General features: G+C 39.5%; 1 protein-coding gene across 10 annotated transcripts in view; it reads left to right on the plus strand.

The window, feature by feature from the left end:
* Positions 1-23,734, plus strand: part of DNM3 (dynamin 3) — a 596,153-nt gene that overhangs the window by 563,956 nt on the left and 8,463 nt on the right. For 7 of the 10 annotated variants that reach the window (XR_014014161.1, XR_014014162.1, XR_014014163.1 and 4 more), the window contains 2 exons: positions 1,152-1,378; positions 2,649-2,885. Coding sequence is in view for 7 of the 10 variants with exons in the window: in XM_081221443.1 (XP_081077569.1) it covers positions 1,152-1,378; positions 2,649-2,885 (464 nt within the window). In the remaining 3 variants the exon portion in view is untranslated. Of the gene's footprint in view, positions 1-1,151; positions 1,379-2,648; positions 2,886-7,610; positions 11,764-22,687; positions 23,625-23,734 lie in introns of those variants that run through there. The other 3 variants (XM_081221447.1, XM_081221448.1, XM_081221445.1) reach the window with 2 other exon arrangements.

The following is a 23,734-nucleotide window of genomic DNA, read 5'->3' on the forward strand; positions in this document are numbered from 1 at the left end:
AAGTGAGGCAAGGGGGTTAATGGAAAGAGCACTGGACTTCAAGTCAGAAGATTTGGGGTTCAACTTAATGTTGTGTGACTTTGGGCAAGTTACTTAAACTCTCTGAAGTCCATTCAGTTCCTTCATCTGTAAAATTGGGATAATAATATATATTTCATAAGCATGCAGTGAGAATTTAAATCAGATAACTTGTAAAGGCCCATTGGATTTCACTGATTCTCACATTCACTTTTTTTCACATTTAACATTTCTAACATGAAGATGCATGTTACACTCAATGACATCTTGGCATTCTGTTGTAGTTTAGTTGATGGTGTTTTTTCTTTCTTAGTGGCACATTAAAGACTGGTGTGTCTTAAAATCAGTGGTGTCTTAGACTTGATGAAATATAATGATTGGTTCTCTCTCCCTCAGGGCTGCACAACATATGCATCCTCTCCATTCTCATCCTGCCACAAAATGCCCCTCCTCTAAGACTCATACTAATTGTTCATATTTTAGTTTGTTTTCATATATCTGTTAACTATGGAACCTTATGTCAGTCCTCATCACTGTTAAGCTCTAGAAAGCAGAGAATATATCACTTTTTTTTGGTAAACCAACTTGAATAATTATATACGATTCTGTATTTAATAAATACTTATTGGCACTAATTCCACTTTTGAGACAACACTGAAACCTGGGGTCTTAATAGTATTTCAGTGATTCTGGTAAAAGCTAGGTAAAGGGCTGGGAATACCAAGGCAGGAATAACTTGTGTTATTACATAGGTTTCTGTGTGTCATTGTTTCCTGTTGAAAATACTACTGCTTACCTCCTGGTACCTTCCCTTGTCTATATATAAGCCAAGCAGCCTCAGACAACATTGCAGAAATGCTTGTACAGCCAACAGTCACTGTTCTGGTGATGGTGAGGTTTGGCCCTCTTTTCAACTAGTCTATGTTTTTCTTTACTGTCAACAGCCATAAAACAGAGAGGAAAACTGTTATTGGCATTGGGAGGATAATGAAGAAAATAAGTGTAAAGAGATGCACGATGCATCCCTTTTCCCAGAGTGGACTTTTGTGGCCTTTGTCCACAGGCTCTGAACCAGTTTATCATTCAATCACTCATTCATTCCCATTTTTTACTTTTCTGTGGTGACCTGGCAGGTTAAAGATTTCATAAATTCTGAGCTCCTAGCACAGTTATATTCTTCAGAGGACCAAAATACTCTGATGGAGGAATCTGCGGAACAGGCTCAGCGCCGGGATGACATGCTTCGAATGTACCAAGCCCTTAAAGAAGCCCTCGTGGTCATCGGCGACATCAACACAGCCACGACGTTCACGCCCGCACCGCCGCCAGTGGACGACTCCTGGATCCAGCATTCCCGCAGGTAGGAAGATGGCTCCACATCACTGGAGGCCTCCCAGCTTGTCCAGTGTCATTTTCTGAATGTGCTTCCCTAAACCAGTATGAACCTAAAGAAAAAAGAGGAAGAAAGATATTTAAGTACAGGAGCGAGAGAGAAGGTCAGATGATCCCAACTGCTTTCAAAATCAAGCACAGAATCATTGGAAACACCTCATAGATTAACTGTGTGGTTTCCTTTACTCATAGAACTACCTGTTAGATCTGTGGGAAAGAACTACAAGACAGAGCTGCCAAGTAAACTATGAAAAACCTAACAAACTTTTTATCTTAGGTATTGGCATATCCCAATGATCTGTACTGTTCTAGGGTGTGGTGGCTTAGAAGTGAATATGATTTGAACCTAGTACATTTTTAGAGGGTGTCAAATTCAGAACCGGGCAGATCCATCTCCTGATCCTAAACATGATCCTAAAGTAAATCGCTTGAGGAAATTGGATCCCAAAGATTACAGGTGGGGAATTTTGAAGTGTGTCCATATTTCATTGGAGATCGAAGAAGCCTAACTAAAAGAATTGTGGGCTGACTCACATGATAATTTCTTTTGAAAGGGCTATTTTATCTTGAAGATTATGAGTTTGGAGGAACTAAGGTGATTGGCAGTGGAAAGAATCAGAACATGTGAAATTCCTTAAAAATCTATTGACTTAAATAACTGTGTTACACATAATTAAAAAAAAACCTTTACACTTAAAAAAAAATCAAGCACAATATATCCTTACTTTGGAACATTATACAGCCATTAAAAAGAGTAAGTTCTTTAAGTAGTGAAATGAAAACACAGGCCAGTTAATGTGAAGCTTTAAAAAAATGTTAAGTTGTAGAACGCTGTGTACAAAAAAGCAATGTATGTATATCTATATAGGTATATATATATATGTATATGTGTGTGTGTGTGTGTGTATATATATATACACACACACACAGAGAGAGAGAGAGAGAGAGAGAGAGAGAGAGAGAGAGAGAGAGAGAGAGAGAGAGGGAGGGAAGATATTGTAGAATATAGTTAAAAAGGATACCCGGGAAAAGATGTTGGTTGTCTCCACAGAGCAAGGGGGGAGGGGAGAGAAATTTTCTTTTCACTATTTACCCTTCTATACCGTTTAACCTCCCTAACACGTGTCTGAGTTAGTCAGAAAGTACTTTTTAAAAAGCAGTCAGTTATAAAATATTTTTTAAGGATGAATTCCAGCGGAGAGGAGGATGGGCAAACTACTGTCGGTCTCTGCCCCCAGGTCCCCGCCTCCGAGCCCCACCACCCAGCGGAGGCCGACGCTGAGCACGCCCCTCCCGCGGCCCACTTCCGGCCGCGGGCCCGCACCCGCCATCCCCTCCCCGGGTCCCCACTCGGCGGCGCCTCCAGTGCCGTTCCGGCCTGGCCCGTTGCCTCCTTTCCCCAACAGCAGCGACTCGTTCGGGGCGCCTCCGCAGGTTCCGTCTCGGCCCACCAGGGCCCCTCCGAGCGTCCCAAGGTGAGTGTTCTGCGCGAGGCCGAAAGCAGGGCCATGCTCGTCGGTTCTCTTCTCATAGCCTGACAGACAAAATTGATTTGGAAAAGAAAATGGTAAAGATACTGTCATACACGTTTTCAGCTTTCCCTCCGGGAGGGGGATCATGGGAAGATTGCTGAGCCTGTGACAACATTTAGAAACCAGTATATGGCCTAAACCTCTCCTTTCTCAACTGGCACAAACTAAATGGGACCAAAGAAACCTGGGTCCAGATGAATGACGTTTTGGCAGCTGTTTGTAGAATTTGACGGAGACCTTTGAAATGAAAGAGCCGTGGCTGGGTTGCTGCAAGCTGTGTGCTCCCTAGGTCACAAGAGCATCACCAGCCAAGGCCTGGCCTTCTCTATTAGCAGAGGAATTCTAGAAAACCACTGACTTCAAGGAATATTATCCATCTGCCCTCTGAACTTTGACCCTTAAACCCAATATTATTAACTTTAATGTAGGCTGAGTAAAAATCTGGCTGGTTAATCTGTGATTGTTTTTTAAAAAGCGATGCATAGAAATTTTAACACACATATAATTGCTGTGTGCAGTCACTGATCATATATAAGATAGAACATTGTACATTTGAATAATACATTTGGCATTTGTAAGCAGATTGTCAGGCTTAACTGTGAAACAGAATAGCTAATAAATAAGTAGAACTTGAAATATGTATACATATAGTTGAAGCTATATTCTAACCTTCATACATTTATGGTCAGTATACTGATTAGAGATTTTGAAAATAGAGGGAATTAGGGTTTTTTCCCTCAACATCAGAAATTTAAAAACGAAAGAAAATAGCCCATACAGAAAGTTAGTTTTTTAGAAGTTCAATTCAGAGGATTAAAATATTTGTATACTCCATGAAGGAAAACCTTACTATGCAGGTACCATAAAAAAAGAAGTGAGTTCTGCCCACCCATGAAGCCTGAGTCACCTCACCCTCTGATTTCAGTACTTAAATTTATTTTGCTCTTCGGGCTTTTGGGTGTAATGAAGAGAAGAAGGGGCATCTTAACCCACTAAACAAAGGGATGTGTAGGGGGAATAGAAGGAGATGTGGAATCAGAAGACCTGGTTTGCCACAGGCCTTGGGCCACTCATTTAATTGAGCCAGGAGTTCCTCATCTATGACATAAAGATATAACAAGGATGTGGCCCAAATCATATGAGACGAGGTATTTGAAAGAGTCTCACAAACTGTAAAGCACTGTGGTTGTTACTGCCATCATGATTTTGGTCCTCATCAAAGAGGATATATGTACTCTCAAACCTATGTATTTTTTTTTTCTAACCTCAATAGGTTTGGCTTATAATTTATTTGGAACTGAGCTGAATTTCTGGTAATAATAGTAACAACAGCTAGTATTTATTGAGCTCTCAATGTATGCTAGGCACTGTCCTAAGAGCTTTGCAGGTACATTTTTGTTTAATGCTCACAACAACCCCATGAGATAGGTTATTATCTATTTTACAGACGAGGCACAGAGGTTAAGCAACTTGCCCAAGGCTGCTCAGCCAGGCCCGAATCGAGCTGGACTTTAATCTCAAGCAGTCTCCTAACCATATCGGGATTTCTCCACCTCAGCACTACTGACATTTTTGTTGTGGACATTGTGCTATGCGTTTTAGGATGTTCAGGAGCATCCTGGCATCTACCTAGTGGATGTCAGCTGCACTCCCTCAGTTGTGACCACTAAGAATGTCTCCAGACATTGCCACTGGGGGCGGGGAGAGAGGCAGATGGGGGTGGGGGGCGGGGGGATGTGGGGAGAGATTAGGGTTAGAGTTGAGAAGCCTTGAGAACCCTCCCCTGGAGAACCACTGCACTGCAGTATTCAAAAGACTGTCCCTTCCATGTAAACAAGCATAAAGGTCAGCATTGAGCCTCACCACACACAAGATTAAATTATTGTTTTAGGAAACTTAAAACTGACTGGGAAAGGGTCTGCAGTTGTGCCAAGAAGGTATGGAGGCCATTGGCGGGGCGGGGGTGGGGGTGGGGTTTAACGTGGGTAGACGGGAGTCCCATACAGGAGCCTTAAAGTTGGCCATTTTGTCTGTTTAGCTATAAGAAGGAACTAGAGCAACCTGGTGGCGCCTGTCTTCGAGAATGAAAGTGCATGTCTTTGCCTGCTCGCTTGGCTGCTTTACCTCTGGGTTTCAGATAAGCTGGCTTGCCAATACCCTTCAGAGATAACTGTTGAATGCTAAATTGATTTGTTAAGCCAGGTGGAGTCACCCTTGGTATTTCCCAGCTCACACACACACAAGGTAGCCAGCAGGAATCGGGCTCTGGAGCCTCTGCTCGAGAAGGGAAACTGCCAGGTTTCAGGCACCTGCTTTGAGGAATTTATAGGACAACAGAGTGTTATTCAAAATTTCTGGAGTATTCTTAGGTTAGAGCCAGACTTAACTTGATCTGGCCTTGCAAAGAGTCTCAAAAGTAAAACAGAAATGAGGGTTCAGAGTAAAAGAGGAAAATTGGTGGTTTTTGCTGAGCCTTCCAGTTTCAGCGCCAGTTCAGCACACTGGGAGGGAAATCCTTGGGGGGACGAGGGGGGGGTCACCTGAGAGAGAGCAAGAAGGACTTTGTTAGGATCCTTATGCCTATTAAAGTTTAGCTTTAGATGGAGAATTCTGACCACGTAAAGTCTGTTTTTAATAAAAGCCAGGGCAGGAATCCTACCAAATGCAAGCCAGAAATGGGGTTTAAGATTTCAAAAAAAGAAAGAGAGAAAAGGAAAGAGAGACAAAGATAGAAAGAAAGAAAGAAAAAGTTGAGGGAAGCTCTTGTTGAAACTTCACCTTGTTCTATTTATTTATATACTCTTTTCCCTCCATGACTTGCCTCCATTTTCTCTATTAAAAACTAAAATAACTCGAAATGCCATTATCCATCATCTCCAGAAAAACAACCCTTAGGTTTCCGAGAAGGAAGTTTAATTTTTTCTCCAGTTTTTTGCTTTCTTAAAGGCCCTTTCTCCCCTTTTGTCTGAAACCAGAAACTCATAACGTGACAAGACAGCACAAGCAGTGTCCTGCCGGCTCCCCGTTGGGCTTTAATATTACAAAGGCAAAAACTGAACTTTTAGAGGCAAAAGATTCTGCCACTCAGCGTGTGCCTGTGCATAGTTTTCTTCTGGATAATTTGTGATTTCATTAGCAAGTTGTGATCTTCATTTTTAAGAGCATAGATTTATCATAACCCCATTCAGCTGTAACGAAAGCACCTGCAATTGTACAGAAACCATGAGTGTTCTGCTTTTAAAAAAAATGATTATTTTTATATCTTTCCATTCCAATGTAAAGGAAGAGGAAGGAGAGAGGCTGGTGGAGTGGTTTTGGGCCCAGTTTTTCTCAGCTGCTCAAGCTGCTCTGGTTTATGTGCACGGAGACTTTCAGTGAGGGCTAGAAATATTGCAAACTACATGCCTGTTTTAATTAACTCTTCCTGAACTAGGGGAGCATCTCTGTCCCAAAGAGCCTCACCAGCATGGATGCTTCTGCCATTAGAAAGTTAACTGTACACAAATCTGATCTGTGGAACATTCTCTGTTGCCAGAATGTTTGGTGTGTCCCCTCCCCTCTCACCTCTATCAACTTCTCTGAAGCGGCTGAAACCCAGTTGGAAAATCCCAGCCAGTCGTGTCCTTGTTGAGCAACATGATCTTAAACAGACATCAGTACCTCTTTAGGGGCCCTATTCTCTTACTTGAAGATCCTAATCTTTACCAAATACTAACTTTAGGGCTGATGTAGCTATTTTCGGTTACAGCTTCTTAAAATTAGCTAATTGGGAATCACAGCCTTTGACATTAACAGAACAAATTAACTGAATCAGAGTGTGCTTTTCCTGGCAACAGCCGACTCTGGCATTATTTCACTCATTTGTCTTCTCCCCTTTCCTTGGACTAGGCTATTTTACAACGGTCAAAAGGGGTTAAGGGTGGGAGGAAGGGTCTCTATCCAAGGAAAAGCAAACTTCATTTACCTCATCATCCAGTCTTCTATTTAAAAAAAATTTTTTTTTGAAAAATAGAAGTCCTTTCTTTTAACTACCCCTGTCACCAAATCTGATGGTGTCTTTTAAAAATGACAAAAGTGAATCGGAAGAAAGGACTTAGCTTTTACTCCAGCTCATTCACATGACAGTAACACAGCATGGAAACCAAGAAATGCTCCACAGAAAAAGTCTCTGGTGAGGCCCATGGTGAAACTGGGGTCCCTGCACTGCAGAGACAGCCCTAGAATAGCATCAAGATTATCCCAGGGCCTCCCACTTATGCTCCTTCCATGACTTGTAAAGTTTCCCTGACTTTACATGCACACTTTGAGAGTCTCATCACAGCCCCACATTCTCAGTAATTTACCACTCAACCAACCATGGCAAAAGGTACATCAGTTTCTCTACATGAAGAGACAATCCATGCACTCATGTTCTTTTCTTTAGAGGTAAAAGCCGTTTGGTTCTCTTTACAATTTAGTTGAATCTGGTTTTAAATGTTTGACCCTGATGCTCTTCTGTACCGTATCTCTTTTATGTATTTTATATGTTGATTTAATTGACAGTTAACACAGAATCCCTTTCACCTAGGGATAAGGTCTCCCTGTTTTGTTTTCAGCCAGTCCCCCGAATTTTGAGTAAGAGCAAACCCATGATTCTTATGAGTGTGTCTTTGCATCCCTAATATCAAGGTTTGGTGCCATGAAGGACGAAGCTGCTGAGCCTTGAAGTTGTGGGCTCAGGGTTCACGGACAGTTAAGCGACTTGTGGGACTAGCCTGTCTGACTCCCCAGCAGTCATGTACTGGAAACACCCTGACTTACTTCCTCCTCAACAGCCCTCTAAAAAAAAGTACGACTTCTTTTAGCAGCTGAGTGTCTTTGGACAAGTGATGAATTCATCTTGTGATTTCTGATTTCAGCCATGAGCTTTCTATTTTCCTCGACATCCTTCTCCTTTAAAGAACAAACAAATAAAAATATGATTAGGTGTTCTGACTTTTCAGGGAACAGTTTTTATATTTAGCAACTGGATTTAAAAGTCAAGCAAGGATTTTTACAAAGTATAATTGCTGAGAATAGAAACAACTTTGAGGCGTTCTTTCTGATTCTTAATATTTAAGGCATCTCATGAGGCTACTATGTAACAAAATTAGTTACAGAAATCCCAAATGTAATTAATAATTTGTTGCAGGTTTAACATGAGTTGTCATGATGCTTAACATATTGTAATGAAAACGGGAATTTGGCCACAAGCTGCTCACTAAAGAAAAGCGTCCAGTTTAATCTGAGCCCCACAATTAGATAGTTCATCAAAATCATTCAAATGCCACAGTGATTCTGGTTGTAACATAATAATTCACCAAAGTGAATCAATGGTTAATGTCAAAGGTTTTCATTCTTCAGGTCTTTGTTTCATTCTGGTTCAAGGGGAAGTAAAATTAGCCTGGTGGTTTCCTTCTTGGGTATAGCAAACTTGAGTCTACTTTACACAAACATCTGCATCCCGCCACAGTCCAGAATGACTGGCAGTCTGTTTAGGCAAGGCCCAGGAATTTGGGAGCTTTGCAGATGTGTCAAGGTAGATTTCAGATTGCCTTTCAGTTTTCAATGTGCCCCTTATCTTACTTTTCCAAACTTCTGATGGTGCAGGAGGGTACAAGAAAATGGAAAATAAGAAAGGATCTACATGAGGCAAAGTACAAACAGCAGAAATGCAGACAGGCGGCAGGGCAGTAAATATAACAATATACCATATACCATACCAGCCCCGTGCTAACTGGCATTGAGTTAAGGGAACAACTGCTTCCATGTCCCACGACCAATAATAGCAAATAGCTCTGTCACTGTTCTCGTTTGGCGCTCTAAATTGCTAAGCTTCAACAGTGTAGGGAAAGCCTTTCTGAGTTTCAGGGTACCTAATCCTGCCCATGGTTTCACCTGATTGAGGAAGACAGCCAAGACGGGAGTCTGGCACAAGAGCCACTGACCAGTGAAAAACGCACAGCCAATAATTGTTATTCTTCCTGTAGCCAGTCAGCAGCAAACTGTCACCAGTTGGAATCTGCTGAATGTTCCTATATATACGTTGATGTCAGCTCAGAGAAAAGAATTCTACCCAGTGTAAGCAGACCCACAGTGTTGTAGATGCACACAAGCTAGTACTTCTGTTTCATCACTGCCCTCTTTTGTCTCCCTCACTGTAAGAAAAGAATGATTTTACAGGGAAAATCTTCATTTTCAGGCAGTTGTGGTCAGATGGCATGTTTTTCAATGACTTGAGAGATTCATGGCACAACATGATCCATGGCTCTTTCACCTCTAAATTTTGTATAAGCAGCAAACTCCAAGAATGAGCTGCTGGACGCCTCTTCCTCCCTCTGACTTATCAGCTACGAGGAAAAATTAGAAGTGAAATTTAGCTTACTAGAGCTGCTTTAGCCGATAAATAGCCAGGAAATTAAACATGAAAATGTAAATGCTGCATCTTTCACTCAGAATGTGCTTTACATGCCTCCCTCCAGCAGAATGAGAAAGGAGTTGAGGATTTAACTGAGGGTTTGATGGCTTTTGTCTGCTTGTCATAACTTTATTGCTGCTTAAGCATAGAAGTTTTAAATGCCCAATGTTAAAACCTTTAGCTTACTCTAGCCAACATATTGTAACCGTTGTCTAGGGGAACCTCTGACTCTAAACACATATTTACACCCTTTAGTTGCCAAATGAAATCCACCTGGCTTACCCAATGCTGTTTCCAAAAACATACTACACTTTTGGTCTGGCCAGTATTTTTAAATGCAGGGGACGGGGGACGGGGTGTTGGAAACGCATTGGGTTTGCAAGAATCTGCATGTGTACTGATGCCACATTACCGGTATTTAGGTGAAGTTTAGATCACATGGCAACTCTGACCAGAAATAGAATTCCTACAGAGGGCAAGGTCCAAAGCCACAAGGAACTGAGGCAGCCTCATCATGGCACAGTACTTTCTTTTCTTTCTGGCTACTTTTCAGGCATCAGAGCCACATGATAGGCAAACCTGCAAATAACAAGCGCTCTAATTTCTGAAATTATTTTTTAACCATTCCCATAAACACCAGGAAATGTCCACTCCTGTTTTCCAGTCAAAATTATCTGCTCACATGAATTCTAGAAAGAACACATTCCATCCAAAGATCAGGAAAAAGATCCTTAATCAAAATGGCAAATAGCAAAATTCTCAGTCATTCATGGTCAATGACAAGGCCAGGCCTTCTTGATTTTAATTGCTCAGACACGTGGAGAATTCCAAATCTTTGTGAAGTCAGCAATTTCCCCCATTGGGATTAGTTTAAACACTGAAAAACAGGATAATACTGTTCTTGCTGCTATTATGGGAACCCAATAAATATGCACGTTAATATAAAATTTAGAAATATGCTTCATCCCTTTCCTATTTTGTTTGTTTGTTTTGTTTTGTTTTTGTAGAAAGGCTAATGAACCAACTGAGACAGAGAATAAGCTAAAGACTAGATAACCACCAACTAGATATACCACCCCAAGTGAATCCCCAAGCTTCTATGGCAATGTTGAAAACCAAGAGAAAGGAGATCTCAGGTGGCTTTGAATATGATTTGGAAAATAATCATATTTTACAATCAAATATACCAGTTGCCTCCACCATGTAAATACTACCTGTATTAGGTTTCAGATTTTCATGATCAGCCTTATCTAAATTTCAGTATATTTTGCATTCATCTAGAATGAGACCTTTTATGAGAGTAGGAGATAGGAAAGCCTTTTAAAAGGTATTTTGCAGTCCAAGAACCTAAAATGGAATTATTCCACTTGGGAATGGATAATTATGTAAGATATATTCTGTACCACATGTATTTTTTTAACTTTGTATTAGGATTACTCCCAAAGCCAGTTTTAAAAGTGAATGAAGTTTTTCCCTCAAATAAATCTCCTCCTAGTCTCGTGTTCAAGGGTCTCCACCAGAAAGTCTGCACACCGCTTTGCCTTTAGACCACCATTCATGGAGGAAAGCTATAAAAACTGAGGAAAACGTCTACTTATTTTTAAAACAACTAGAATTTCTTCTTGCTTCTTAGCAGTATTGGAAAATATTTTAATAACTAAAATAATAAAACTTCATGTGAGTCCAATTCTACATTAATTATTGCCTCTTGAGGTGGAAAATTAAGGAAACATTAGTAAATGTGTTAACTAGAGAAACCGCTGCAGTAATTTCCCTGCACGTATCTGGGTCTAAGGTCACAATAAAATCCATACTGTACATAGCCCTTGAAAGAAAGGAAACTCACAGTTTTAGCTCTAACAATAGTAGTATCAGAACACTCAGGACTGAAATTAATGGACCATAAAAATCCCTGTGATTCATCAGTAGAATTTGATTAACCTACTTAAATGCTCTACAGTTCAGTTTAGGGATCTGTAATGAGGGTTGTTGATATGATTGCTTGATTTGTTTTAATATTTCAAACACTCTACCCCATTACCATCTTAATACCCAAAAACTAATGAGTATTTGAAAACTCATTTTAAAGCACCGTATCTTTGAATAAACATGTTGAAATCGTGTGTCTTGCTTTTGCTTAAAACTTTGGTGTGTGATTGATGCCACCTTGTAGATTTCCCTCTTTTTTTTTTTTTACTGTACTCGCCTCCTTCAACCCAGGACCTTTTCTATTTGATATATAGTGTTTATCCAGTCTTCTAGGTATCTGAACAACACATGGGGCACTCATACCAATGACCATTGTTACTGTGTTGTTCCCTTCCCTGTAGAGCAAGAAGTCTCAGCAAAATATTCTTGACGGTCCCAAGGAATCTGCAATTTACAAATACTTTCACAGTCTCCAGTTTCTGTCAAAATGATGTCATTTTTATCATTAGAGTTAACTTTTCTATTTTTGTCTATAGATTTCATACCACTTATTAAAGTGCATTTTGAGGTACAAAAATATGAAGCTAGAATAAGGAAGGTAGCACTGACCGTTGTCTCCAGTCCAGAAAGCAATGTGAAATTGGAAAGGCAAAGTTTTAGGACATTTCTTTTTACTGCATTCTCATTGCACTCCTGCTTTGTACCCCAGTCCTTCTGATTCCCCTTGTCTGTCAGTTGGGCCCTACACCCAGTTATACAGGACAGTCTTCCTTTGGTTACTTCTGTCTGACACCTGCCTTCTAGCTGTGTTTGGCAGGCCAGCAGGATGAGGTAATAATCAGAAGAAAATGTTCTGGTTCTTTGGCCTCATCCATGTACAACATTATTCAAAACAGTTTTCTGTGAGTGAGAATACAGTTGCTTTGAGGTCCCTTGGTCTAACATTCTGTGGGGATGTGGAGGAACAAAACTGTAAACTTTTTTGATCCCTTCTAGAATAGTGGAAATATAAATTATACCTGCCTTTGTCCATCCTCTCAGTGATGTTTACAGACAGATATATGTAGAAATGAGAGCCTTTCATTTGTAAACATTCTGGCTTTACTCTCTCCAAGTCCAGCCATCTTCTTAAGCACAGCTCCCATGGTCGTTACAGTAGTGTTTTCCTAAAAGCATATTTTGTGAACTATTTCTCCAAGATGATGGCAGTTTTTGTAAGACAGATGCCTAAAAGACATATGGTTTTCATAGATTTTTCCGTCTAGACTAGCTTTATTTAGTGACTTTTGGTCTGAATTGGTCCAGTTAAACTTTCTGTAGGAGCTTATATAAAATTTTTAAACGTGGGCATACCACTAAGGTGTAAAACAAAAAGTTTGACTTCTTGTTGGCGAGTGATTAAAAGGGATTGGTTGAAACTTTCCTTCAGGTTAAGTAATTCTGATCATACTGTACGCCCACTCGTCCATTCCTCTCCCACAGCACTGTCCAAAATGGAAAGGCTTACCCTAAAAATCCGGTAACTGTTAAATTCATATACTTTTCACTGTTTTCCTGAGTAAATTCTTTGTATTCCATTTGATGTATGTGAGTGTGTTAGAAAGCTCTAATTCTTTCTGCAGACTCTTTACATGGCCCAGGGGACATATGAATCCTTGCCCTTTTAGCACCAGTTTTTACAAACACAGCATTTCCCTCATTTTAAAAAAACACCCAACAAGCCACTGAGTAAAGGAGACGAACATACAGGAGTTTTCGTAGTGCCTTCAAACACCAATGAAAAATTTCATTCTAAAATGCGGTTTTTGAGCCGGCATCAAAGACTCATTTAGCAACAATATGACACTTCAAGAGAAAAAGAATAACTTCTAGACTTGCCCAGAAAGCAGCCTTTTGCTCCCTCTTTTGTAAGAGCTAACACCGCAGATCCGTTCCCAGTTTAACTGCATCAGGACGAGGAGACTCGTGGAAGGGAGAAAATGTGGGCCGTTCTGTCTCCACCAGTATCATCACTTGGCTTCGCACTAAGCATTTAATTGGACTCGGTCACATATTTGTTCACTGACATGGCAGCTTGCAAGGCACACCGCCTCTCTGTTTTTCTGTTTGCTTTCAACTTTTTTGTTTTTAAAATTTGAACTCTAAGGCATGTTAGAGCTCCTCCTGCTGGAATTTTTTTTTTTAATCACTGGGATTCTAATTAGTAAACAGTTACTCGTCTGCATTTTTTCCACTCTGACTGATATGAGTGACCGGAAAATACCACATGGTGCATTTAAAACTGGCCTTTTAATTCACTGGGTATCACAGGACAGGCAGAAATGAAACGCTGGCACAACGTAAATCTTCTGTAAGTCTTCAAATTCCCTGTGCTCAGTTTTTTTCTTCTTGTTGTTCTTACAAAAATAAGAGCAATTGGAAAGTTAACTTTTGCATCAGTATTCCTCATTACATATTTACCCTCTTTGAGATAAGGCCCCAAGTCAGATATGCCCGAAAGCTTCTTGCTGTTTATCAGAAAGAGGCAAAAGGTCTTTTCCACCTTTCCAAAGCAGAAATGAATTTTACACTTTCTTACAGAGATCCAGTGTTGCCTTTTCCCTCCCCATCCTTGCTTGTTTTGCTTCTTCTCCCTGACTTGAGATGACAAAGGAATGTGCATCTCACAAGTAGAAGTTTGCCTCTCCCAGTAGCTAGTCCTTAGCACCTCCTTCCCAACTTCTCCTCCTTCCCCCAAATGTCTGAGTTGGCCAACCCCTTCCCCTGGTGCCTGGGGTGGGAGTGAGGGGAAGGGCAGGGAGAAGAGGACAGAAGAAGATGAAGAGGGTTAGAAATAGTTTTACCCCAGCTACCATCAATGGGAGTAGGTTTCTACATCCGTAAGTTCTTAGATCTCTTTGGGCATTTCTTGAAAAAGAGAGAGGGAGAGAGAAGGGAGGAAGGGAAGGAGGGGGAGAGAGAGACAGAGAGAAAGAAAGTCTTCCGAGGGGACACTGCTTGACTTCTTTCAGTAGCCATGTGTGTGTAAATCTCTTTAAAAACCACATCCTCCCTCTCTATGTAGTTTTCTCATCACTGTATTCCTCTTACCTTCTGCTTCTCTGCATACCTTTTAGTCTTTTTCTCTACCCAACTTATCTGTCGTCAGTGATACAGTACAGAAGCTAAAATATAAAAATTAATCTCAGAAGTAATGCTTTTTAGGAATCATATTTTAAAACAACTAAAAGCCCTCCAAAAATTGTTTGTTTTATGAATTAGGACTTGGAGCAAAACAAGTAATTTTGCCACTTGTGCTAAAGAATAAGACAATACTTGATTTCTCAAACTGACAGTACTTTTTCTAGCTTTTTTTCCCTTCATACATACTATCTCCTATTCCTGGAATGCCAGTCCCCTCAACTTGTTTTGTTTTCTTCAAGTCCTTCCAACCTCTTTCCATCCCCAGGCTAAGACTCCAGGTGTCCCTGAAACGCTTGAGGCATAATACTGCCGTAGCACTTACCCAGCTGTGGACACTGTTTACTTGTCTCTCTTCCCAGCTCAAGTAGAAACTCCTGGGCAGTGACTGTCTTTATTTCTGTACCTCTAACTCTTAATACAGCACCTAGCACATAAACAGGGCTTATTGAGGTAATGAAAGGAAACAAAATGTGTTGATGTTTGGTGTTTAATCAAAGTTTATTTTTAGAATTAGCCCAATATTTAGTGTATTTTAAGAAACAATTTAAACACACTTTCTCTCTTGTTCTGTTCTGTTGAAAACCTTGCCTGGCTAATTCTTTTTACAGCTCATAAACTGAGCAGATTTAATGTGGGCAAATCATCCCTTAAGCTGCCTTTTTGCTGCAGCTACAGAAGTGGGTTTATCAGTACCATCCTTACGGGTGAAATCCAAGTCAGATATTTAAAATAAAGTAAGGAAAGTGTGGCAAGGTAGGTTATATTAGCACTTATCTCAGAGACTAAGTTATACAGTATATTATATGTTTGCATCATCAAATAAAAACTGTGGACCGTTTTTCTCCTTATGTTCTTATTTCAAAGTCTGTCTGTCAATTGATTCATACTTTCCCAATAGCATACATTATAAAATCGTGGGTTCATTTTCACAGGGGAAAGAAATGCTGGCTCTAAAATGTAGCAAGAATCATATTAGAGAATTTTTTGAATCCTTTAAATGGACTCCAAGTTCTCTGTTCTTTCCAACATCTACTGTAAACTATTCTTGGACAGTATCAGTTTATTCTGTTACTAAAGCTAAAAGGCCAAAAATATGCTGGATAGCATCCTATAGTATTTTTGATAATAAATTACAAAATATTATCTTCCATGTGGACAAAATCATGACTGTTTATAGCATTTTTCTGAACTTATCAGCCTTAGATTTTTTAGACGTGTAAAACCTGTTTTTTGAATAAATGCTCAAATCAAGAAGCAAAGAACAACACAATGCTGAAATTTAAAATGCTGTGTCCTATAATCTGTTCTCTTAGAGCAGACATTAGCAAGAGGAAGTCCTGGGTCATAGTTAGTTACCTTTCCATTTCACCGGGAGGTGTGCTCCTATCTGATTTATCCTTGGGGATGTTCACTCATTCATGTTCTTGAACTTCTGGTTGGGACACTGCCCCCTGCAGGTGCTGTGGAAGGCTGCAGGCAGGGTAAGGAGTAATCTCAGGTTTTAGAAAAGTTTATAACGTTGTTCAGATGCCTTAAACTTTGAAAAATGATTCAAGGATTAAGTAATTCAAGAGGGTCGTGGAGAAGCAAGGTGTTTCAGTTCCTGGGAAGGAACTACTATGGACATCTCCCAACTCAACTGATTCTGATGCCACCAGAGCCATTTTTGCCTGGAGCCACTCTAGAGCCAAACGCAGCAGAGTGCACTGTGGGAGGCGCTCTTCACAATTTTAGAAGACTCAGAAGCAGTTTTTGCTTTTGTTCTCTTTTGTTTTCTAAGAAATTCGTCCAATGTAGCCCTCAAAAAGGAGGTGCCTTACTTCTTGTGCTTAGGTAGAGAAAACCCTTCATTTTTTTTGATCTGTTTCATCAATAAGATTAAAAAGTTGTGCAAGTTGGTATTAGATTCTCATGGCTCCTAGAAACCTGAGATGTATAACTCTCTCATGATCCTAAATGCAATTATCTGTAAATTACATTTTGAGACAGTTGTATCTTAAAGCTTCACCTATATCTAATGAGTAGAACTTACGGTATAAATGAAGCCTATTGCATATCCTTTTTTAATGCAAATAACTATCCTCTTAGGCAGATAGCATTCCCCTAGAAGTATCAATCTTTGAATATTTTTTTGAGGGTTTTCCTTTTTTTTTTTAAATTTGGGTCCACCTAGCTAACTAGGTTGGATTTCAATCATAACCTCTCCAAAGATGAGAGTTTGGAATTCATGGTTAGATGTGCTTAGTTTCTATACCTACTGCCATTTTCATGAGCAAATACAAGCTTCCCTAAACAAGTAGTTATTCTTCTGGTGATGACTAACAAGAAAACTACCATAGCATAATATCTTTGTCTTTATAAAATAAACCTAAAACTGACCCATGCTTGAGTCTAATTTCCAAAGGTATCAAAGTATTTCTACAACCATTTCTTCATCTTTCTTAAGATCTTTTTCCAGCACTTTCTCTTTTTGCTTTTACTTTACCTGGCAAGTGAAATGAATTGCTAGTGAAGCAAGGACAAAATCATTTATTATGTCTTAGAACAGTTTTCAAAGCACAATCCCAGGACCAGCAGCATCAGCATAATCTGGGAATTTGCTAGAAATATCTCACCCCTTTAAAAATTCTGTGTGGGACCTAGAAACCTGTGTTTTAACAAGTCCTCTGGGGAATTCTGATGCACTGTCCAGTTTGAGGACCATAGCCTTAGAACATGCCAACATAACTGCCCAACAGAAAGAATCCTGGCCTGGGAGTCATGATATCTTGTTTTAAGCACAGGAAAAGACAGAGCCTGAGCTACATAGACCCAGGCTGGCTCACATACTTTCCAGATAGATAAATCCCGCTTCCCATCTTGAAGAGGAATAAGGGCAGGGGCAGAAAGACCAAGCCATTTCAGTAATCAGTGTTACGCTGATTACCAGGAAGCAGGGAGCTAGAGGAAAGGTAGCTTCCATCCTCACCCCCATGCTGATGCACCCCTGTTAAGACTGTCTCCCATCATGAATACCTAGAACCAGTTAACCCAAAGAAGAGCAGATGAGAATTTAGTTCTTCCATTCTTAGAATCAAACAAGACAATAAGACAGCTGACCATTCTTCTCTCTTATCAGTGTAGCCAGTTGCCTCCCCACCATGCCTCCCACCCTAAGTGACCGTTTGACTTTCTTACAAAATTTGTCATTGTCCAAAATACTGCAAACGGTCCATCCCTGCAGCTACAAATGCAACTTCAAGTATTACATCTTTCCCTTTAGATTTGGAAGCAGAAACATAGCTTTGCTATAGTAACCATAAACCGCCCACACACAACAGTGTTTCAGTAAACACTAAGTGATGCAAGATGCTCCATTGCAATATAATGGGTAAGTTAATGAAGCCCATGACTGCACAAAGTAACAGAGGAAAATTTGGTACAAAACAAATAACTCTGCTTGGCCCAAAACAAACTGTCTTTGGAAACTCTTTGAATGGTTAGGAACTAGACCAATGAAATGAACCTTAACAGTAAACCTTAAATGTTTTTCTGGTGTTGAAGTTGGCAAACATCTTAGCATTACTTATTAAGAAAATTCACACTGAACAACTTAATGCTTCTCTTGAATTGCTTTCTATAGAAATTATTGGGGGGTTATTGTTTTAAAAATAAGATGATGCTCATTTCTTCCAGTAGGGTTGACAGACTTTTTTTTTATAAGTAAAATTATTTTATATATAAATAGTGAAGTTAGTAATCATAAACTTTCGTAATCTATGACACTGACACATTAAAAAAAACAAAACACCAAAACACTGTAATCTTTACTTAAACATTCTAAGACCGAGACAGTGAAGCATTTGAACACACTTTTTAGGGTTGTTTTTTTTCCCCTGCAATAACGGCCAATTATGCTATTGTAATTACCTAAGCAAGCTGTTGTAATTACCATCAGTCAAGGGTTGACAGACTCTAGGATTTTTAATTACTCAATACATATATGGGTTACTTTAACCTGAAACCAAGCATATTTTAAAGATGTTATAATTATTTTAAGAGAACATGATGGAAATTTTATCTTTCTTTTTTTAATCATTAATTCACCATACAGGTGTGCAGTGCCTAGTCACTTAGGGACTCCGTTAAAGTGCTCATAATGGGGGGCTTCCCTGGTGGCGCAGTGGTTGGGAGTCCGCCTGCAAAAGCAGGGGACGCGGGTTCCGGCCTTGGTCCGGGAAGATCCCACGTGCTGCAGAGCAACTGCGCCCGTGCGCCAGAACTGCTGAGCCTGCGCTCTGGGGCCCGCGAGCCATAGCTGCTGGGCCCCTGTGCCACGGCTGCTGAGGCCCGCGCGCGGGCCTGGAGCCTGAGCTCCGCAGCAGGGGGGGGCCGCCGCGGTGAGAGGCCCGCGCACCGCAGCGGGGAGTGGCCCCTGTGCGCCGAAGCTAGGGAGAGACCACGCGCAGCAACGAGGACCCAATGCAGCCAAAATAAATAAAACAAAAAATAAATTAATTAATTTTTTTTTTAAGTGCTCATAATGGATAGGTTCTCCTGATTTATTTATTTGAAAAAAATATTATGAGCCAAAGGCGACACTGAGTTCTGGGATACAGTGGTAAACAAGACAAACAAAAGATCTGGCACGTAGCAGAAAGTTATGTTTTTCTGGTCTCCTGCCTTGCCTTCTATGTGCAATTGCCCATTACCGTTGACCTTGTTGTGTCCCATCAGCATGGTCCAAAGATTGGGGTGGAGATTAATGAGAAGTTGCTGTTCCATCAGAGTATTTCAGTCTTTCTATTCTCTGTGTCCATCGTTGAACTCCTCCATTCCTCCTCATCACTTAATTTCTAGTTTCTTTAACCCCATTATAGACCTTCATTCTCTTATGACTTTCACATTTTATGTGCCACAGTTAAAATCATATTTGCCCCTGCTTTGACCACATTATTGTATTTTCAAGCTCTGAGAATATATTCTCAGAGTCTGACTTAAAAATTTTGCCTCATTTTTTCCACTTAAATGGGGTGCTATAGTAAAACCACTTGCATACTTCTCTTATCCCATTCATCTTCCATATGAATAATAGGTTTTGAGTTTTTAAAAATCATGCAGCATAATACAGTCCACATAGTACATGCTCAGTAAATAATACATGCAATGCATAACTGGAGAGCATGTTATAGATCACCTAGTCTGAGTCTCCTGTGTCATAGATGAGAAAACTGAGGCTTAGAGAAGTTTAGTGATTAATGATTATGCATACTGGCAATTGGAGCTAGAATCCACATCTTTTGACTTCTGTGTAAACTTGCTGCCTCAAATATAAACCTCTGACAAATGCCTCAAAAGATTGCATTTCTGGCCTCATTGGACCTGCTCACCTTGACCTGGTCTATACTCTAACCTGGCTAAACATCCTTGTGTAGGTACTTTTCAGTCATTCATTTGTTTGTCTACTATTTAATAAATATTTATTCACTGCCTTCTAATCACATTATACAATGATGAATATACATAATAAATACAGACTATGTCGTCTCTGCACTCAAGAAATTTGCAATCTACTGGAAGACACGGGCAATAATCTAGTAAATAAATACATAATGGCAGAGTTAAGTGCTATGAAATACATAAAACTATGAAGCCATGAGGAGTGGTGGTTGGAAACTATAGGATGGTCAGGAAGTCCTGAGGAATGACATTTAAGCCAAGAACAAAAGGATCAGAAGAGAACTCAGTTTGCATTCCTTTCTGTCTTGGCTTCAACCCTTGGTCAAAGCTATCACACATGCATGAAACAATTTCCAACCCACCATGCCACACTGTGCTCTGCCCCTCACTGCGATTGTCGTTTAAGATCCACTTTTTTCAAATAAAATCCCCTAATTAAGTCCATCCCATTATTAAGCCTCTGGTAGAGTCTCCCTTTTTCAAGTTCAAATTCTGACCAACTCTCTTGCCCCTCCTGTAACTGCTTAAATGCTAAGAATATATTTCTATAGGTTATGTGACTAATTGTCAAACTCCCTGAGGAAGAGCCTATGATTTACTATTTATTCCAAACATCTGCTGAACAACTGAGCAGTCAAATACCCTGTAGGTAGAGTTTCCAAGAGTCTAAATCCTACATGCCATTGTAACTTCTTTTTTTTTTTTTTTGCAAGAGCAATGATTTACTAAAACAAACAAACAAAAAAAACCCCTTAATATAATGTAAAGATCAGTGGTTATCACAAGTATTCATAAGTTGTTTCTTCTAGGAGTAACTTTCATTTATTCATTTTGTCAAACATTCAGTGGCTGAATGACAAGCCCTGAGCTAGACACCACAAGAAAATGAAGATGAGTAAGACACAGCCCATTTCTAATCAGTTGCAATAAGCATATAAACCTAATTCTAGAAATATGTTGAGATTCTACAGAAGCATCAAGATAGGGAAAGGTAGGTCAGAGAAGACTTCACCAAGGTGAGTCTTGCAGGAGGAATAGCAGGTTCCAGCAGATAAACAAAAGAACATTGAGAACATAATTGAAGGCAACACCCTGCTAAACACTCTATGAAACAACTCAAGTGGACATGACCTCTGGCCTCTGGAAACTTCACATCAAAGGAGAAAATGATGTAGGTTCAAATCCAGGACAAATATGGCCATTTCAAATGAAAATGAGCAGTATGATAGTGAAAGCAAAGCGCAGGTGTTTTTGCATGGTCATAAGTGAAAAGGAAATTATAGGAGGATTTTTCCCAGCAGGAAATTACCGAAACATTTCAGGTGGTCATGGTAGCAGGTAGCCTTTCTGCAGGAAAAGGACTTAACTTGTTTACTCAAATTAAAGAGCTAATAGGGATTGGTTTAGTTTCATAGCTGTGCCTATAAAGTATCTCTAATTACACTTTCAAAAACTGAGTGCCTGCTTAGTAATGAGACTTAGTATAAGAGGTTAAACTGGAATACACCTTCCCAAGGAAACCTTTCCTCTCAAGCCTCCTGGACATTTTTCAAGTACAGGAGGCAAAAGAAACGCTACTGAGATCTATGAGTTTGTGCTTAAGTGGTCAGTATTTGTACCATTAATCAACAATATCTCTTTTGATCTTTCCTTGACCATCTAATTTTATTTTATAGCTGTGTAATTTTTTAACATTTCATAACCATTTTCTTTAACTTTTCTAACTTCACTCCTTCATCCCGAGAAAAAGTATTTGATTTGATCAATTTAGTGTGTCCAATACAGAAGAAAATTTCATGACATGACTGTAATTCCAGAAGGGTTCTTTCTGAAAAAAATCAGTGGGAGAGTTTTATCAAGAAGAAAGGTTTCAATTTGCAGAATTTGTTGAATTTTGTTGACTATAAACATTACTCTCCGAGATATGACATATAAAGTCAAGTATACACCCAAAAAAGCTTATTAATACATTTAGGAAATAAATGTATGGGTTCAGGGCATAAAGGGTATTAGTTGGTAAAGCTGAGATTCTCAGATATAGTAATATTTCGTTATCTGGAGTTTATTCAGCAACCTCGGCTATTAGAAACACCATTACCAACCAGAAAGTGAGCAATACTGTTGCTAAGAATAAAACTTTTAGGACCCAAAATAGGAACCAGAGCTCATGCAGTTTACTCAGGCGCTCACCTTGAGCCTGTTTACACTTATTGTGGAGAACTCTTAAAAACCTTAATTTTTCTGACTTCCTACTGCTTAGCAAATTAGAAGTAAGATACAGAATAAATTGGAGAAAGCTACTGCTAAAGACAATGAGAAGTGATAATTAACATCCAGACAGGGAGAAAAAATAGGAAGAATATTACTTAAAGGGAAATAAAAATTCAAACCCCATCAGTCTCTGAGGCCTAAATACCTTATTAGTTCCTGGAGTGGGCATAACAGTACGCTTCATACTCTGTTGACTGAGAAATATGCCGTGTATTTCAGATGGCTTTTAAATGACTTAATATTTTTATTAGTATTGGGAGGGACGACTTCAGTTTTTAGCAAGATTTGGATATGAAAAAATACCTCATTAAAAAAAAATGCTAGGTGAATGAAAGGTGACAGTATTAAATTATTACAAATGGCAGCCACTCCTGCTGACCTGTCTGTGCATGAGCATGTGCGTGACGGCTCTTTCTCAGTGTCTTTGGGATAACCTTCTGCTAGATATTCTACTTGTGTCTTTACTTGTCTCTTTCTCTCTTTCTAGCCGGAGACCACCCCCATCACCTACTCGTCCCACTATAATCCGTCCACTAGAATCCTCCCTGTTAGACTAAATGAAGTGTCTGGCATGGCAGTTAATTACTAATGAATTATGCAAAAGCAAAATATTTGATAACCGTTGCAGTAAATCATGAGTAGTCGCATGTGTGGACATCAGTATTGGCAAGTAACCAGTTTTACTAATGCATTCATCACTCACCTTCATTGCTCATGATATGTCAAACTTTTGGGGTTTGACTCTTGAAAACTGCTGACTCTTTGAGGCTTTATCTGTTGTATCAACCAAAGTAGATTGTATAGCAGCCCGCTACTTTGTGGACCATTGGCCTACCCTGGCATATATTTGGAATTGCTTTGACAATTTTCCCAGGTTACCTACCAGATAGCCCATTCAATATAATTCCTAAGAGATAAGAGATGGTGGGCTTAGACCTAAATGATACATATTTATTTTTCCACATTCTGTTTTGACGGACGGAAATTATGTTGTCTATTATACATGTTTCCGCCTACGCCATGATTAGCTATTTAGATCCTCTCTCCGTCCTCTTTATTTCATAAAACTGCTAAGAAGTGATTTTTTAAAAGTTAGGATTCCTTAAAAATAAAACTTTTCCAAAAGCATGAGGTAGTTTGCAAAGGAAAAGTTAATGCATTGCTTGCTCTAGAGGGCTTCTCATGGCAATGTGTTTTGCTTCAAGCTAGAAGCATATTCAACAGTGAATTAAAGCTTGTTTTTTGGTAGTTAGTCAGTAAATTGGGCTAGTTTCAGAGTTCAAGGAAGAAGCAAAATATCACATCTCTAGCAGTGTCTGTACAAATGTAATTTCTTTATTCACGTATATACTTACCTCCTCACAAGTTACAGTGAAGGCTGACATGGAAAATATTTAATTTTTTATATTGATCTAATTTTAAGCATGGCTAATTATATTTCGACACTAATTCCAGTTGATTTAGTTAGTTAGTGCAAAAATATATCTCCCTTTCCATGCTAATATGTAATTTCCTAATGTAAAAATTTAGCCTA

This window comes from Mesoplodon bidens, assembly GCF_964165515.1.
Source record: "Mesoplodon bidens genome assembly, chromosome: 2".
NCBI classification, from domain to species: domain Eukaryota; kingdom Metazoa; phylum Chordata; class Mammalia; order Artiodactyla; family Ziphiidae; genus Mesoplodon; species Mesoplodon bidens.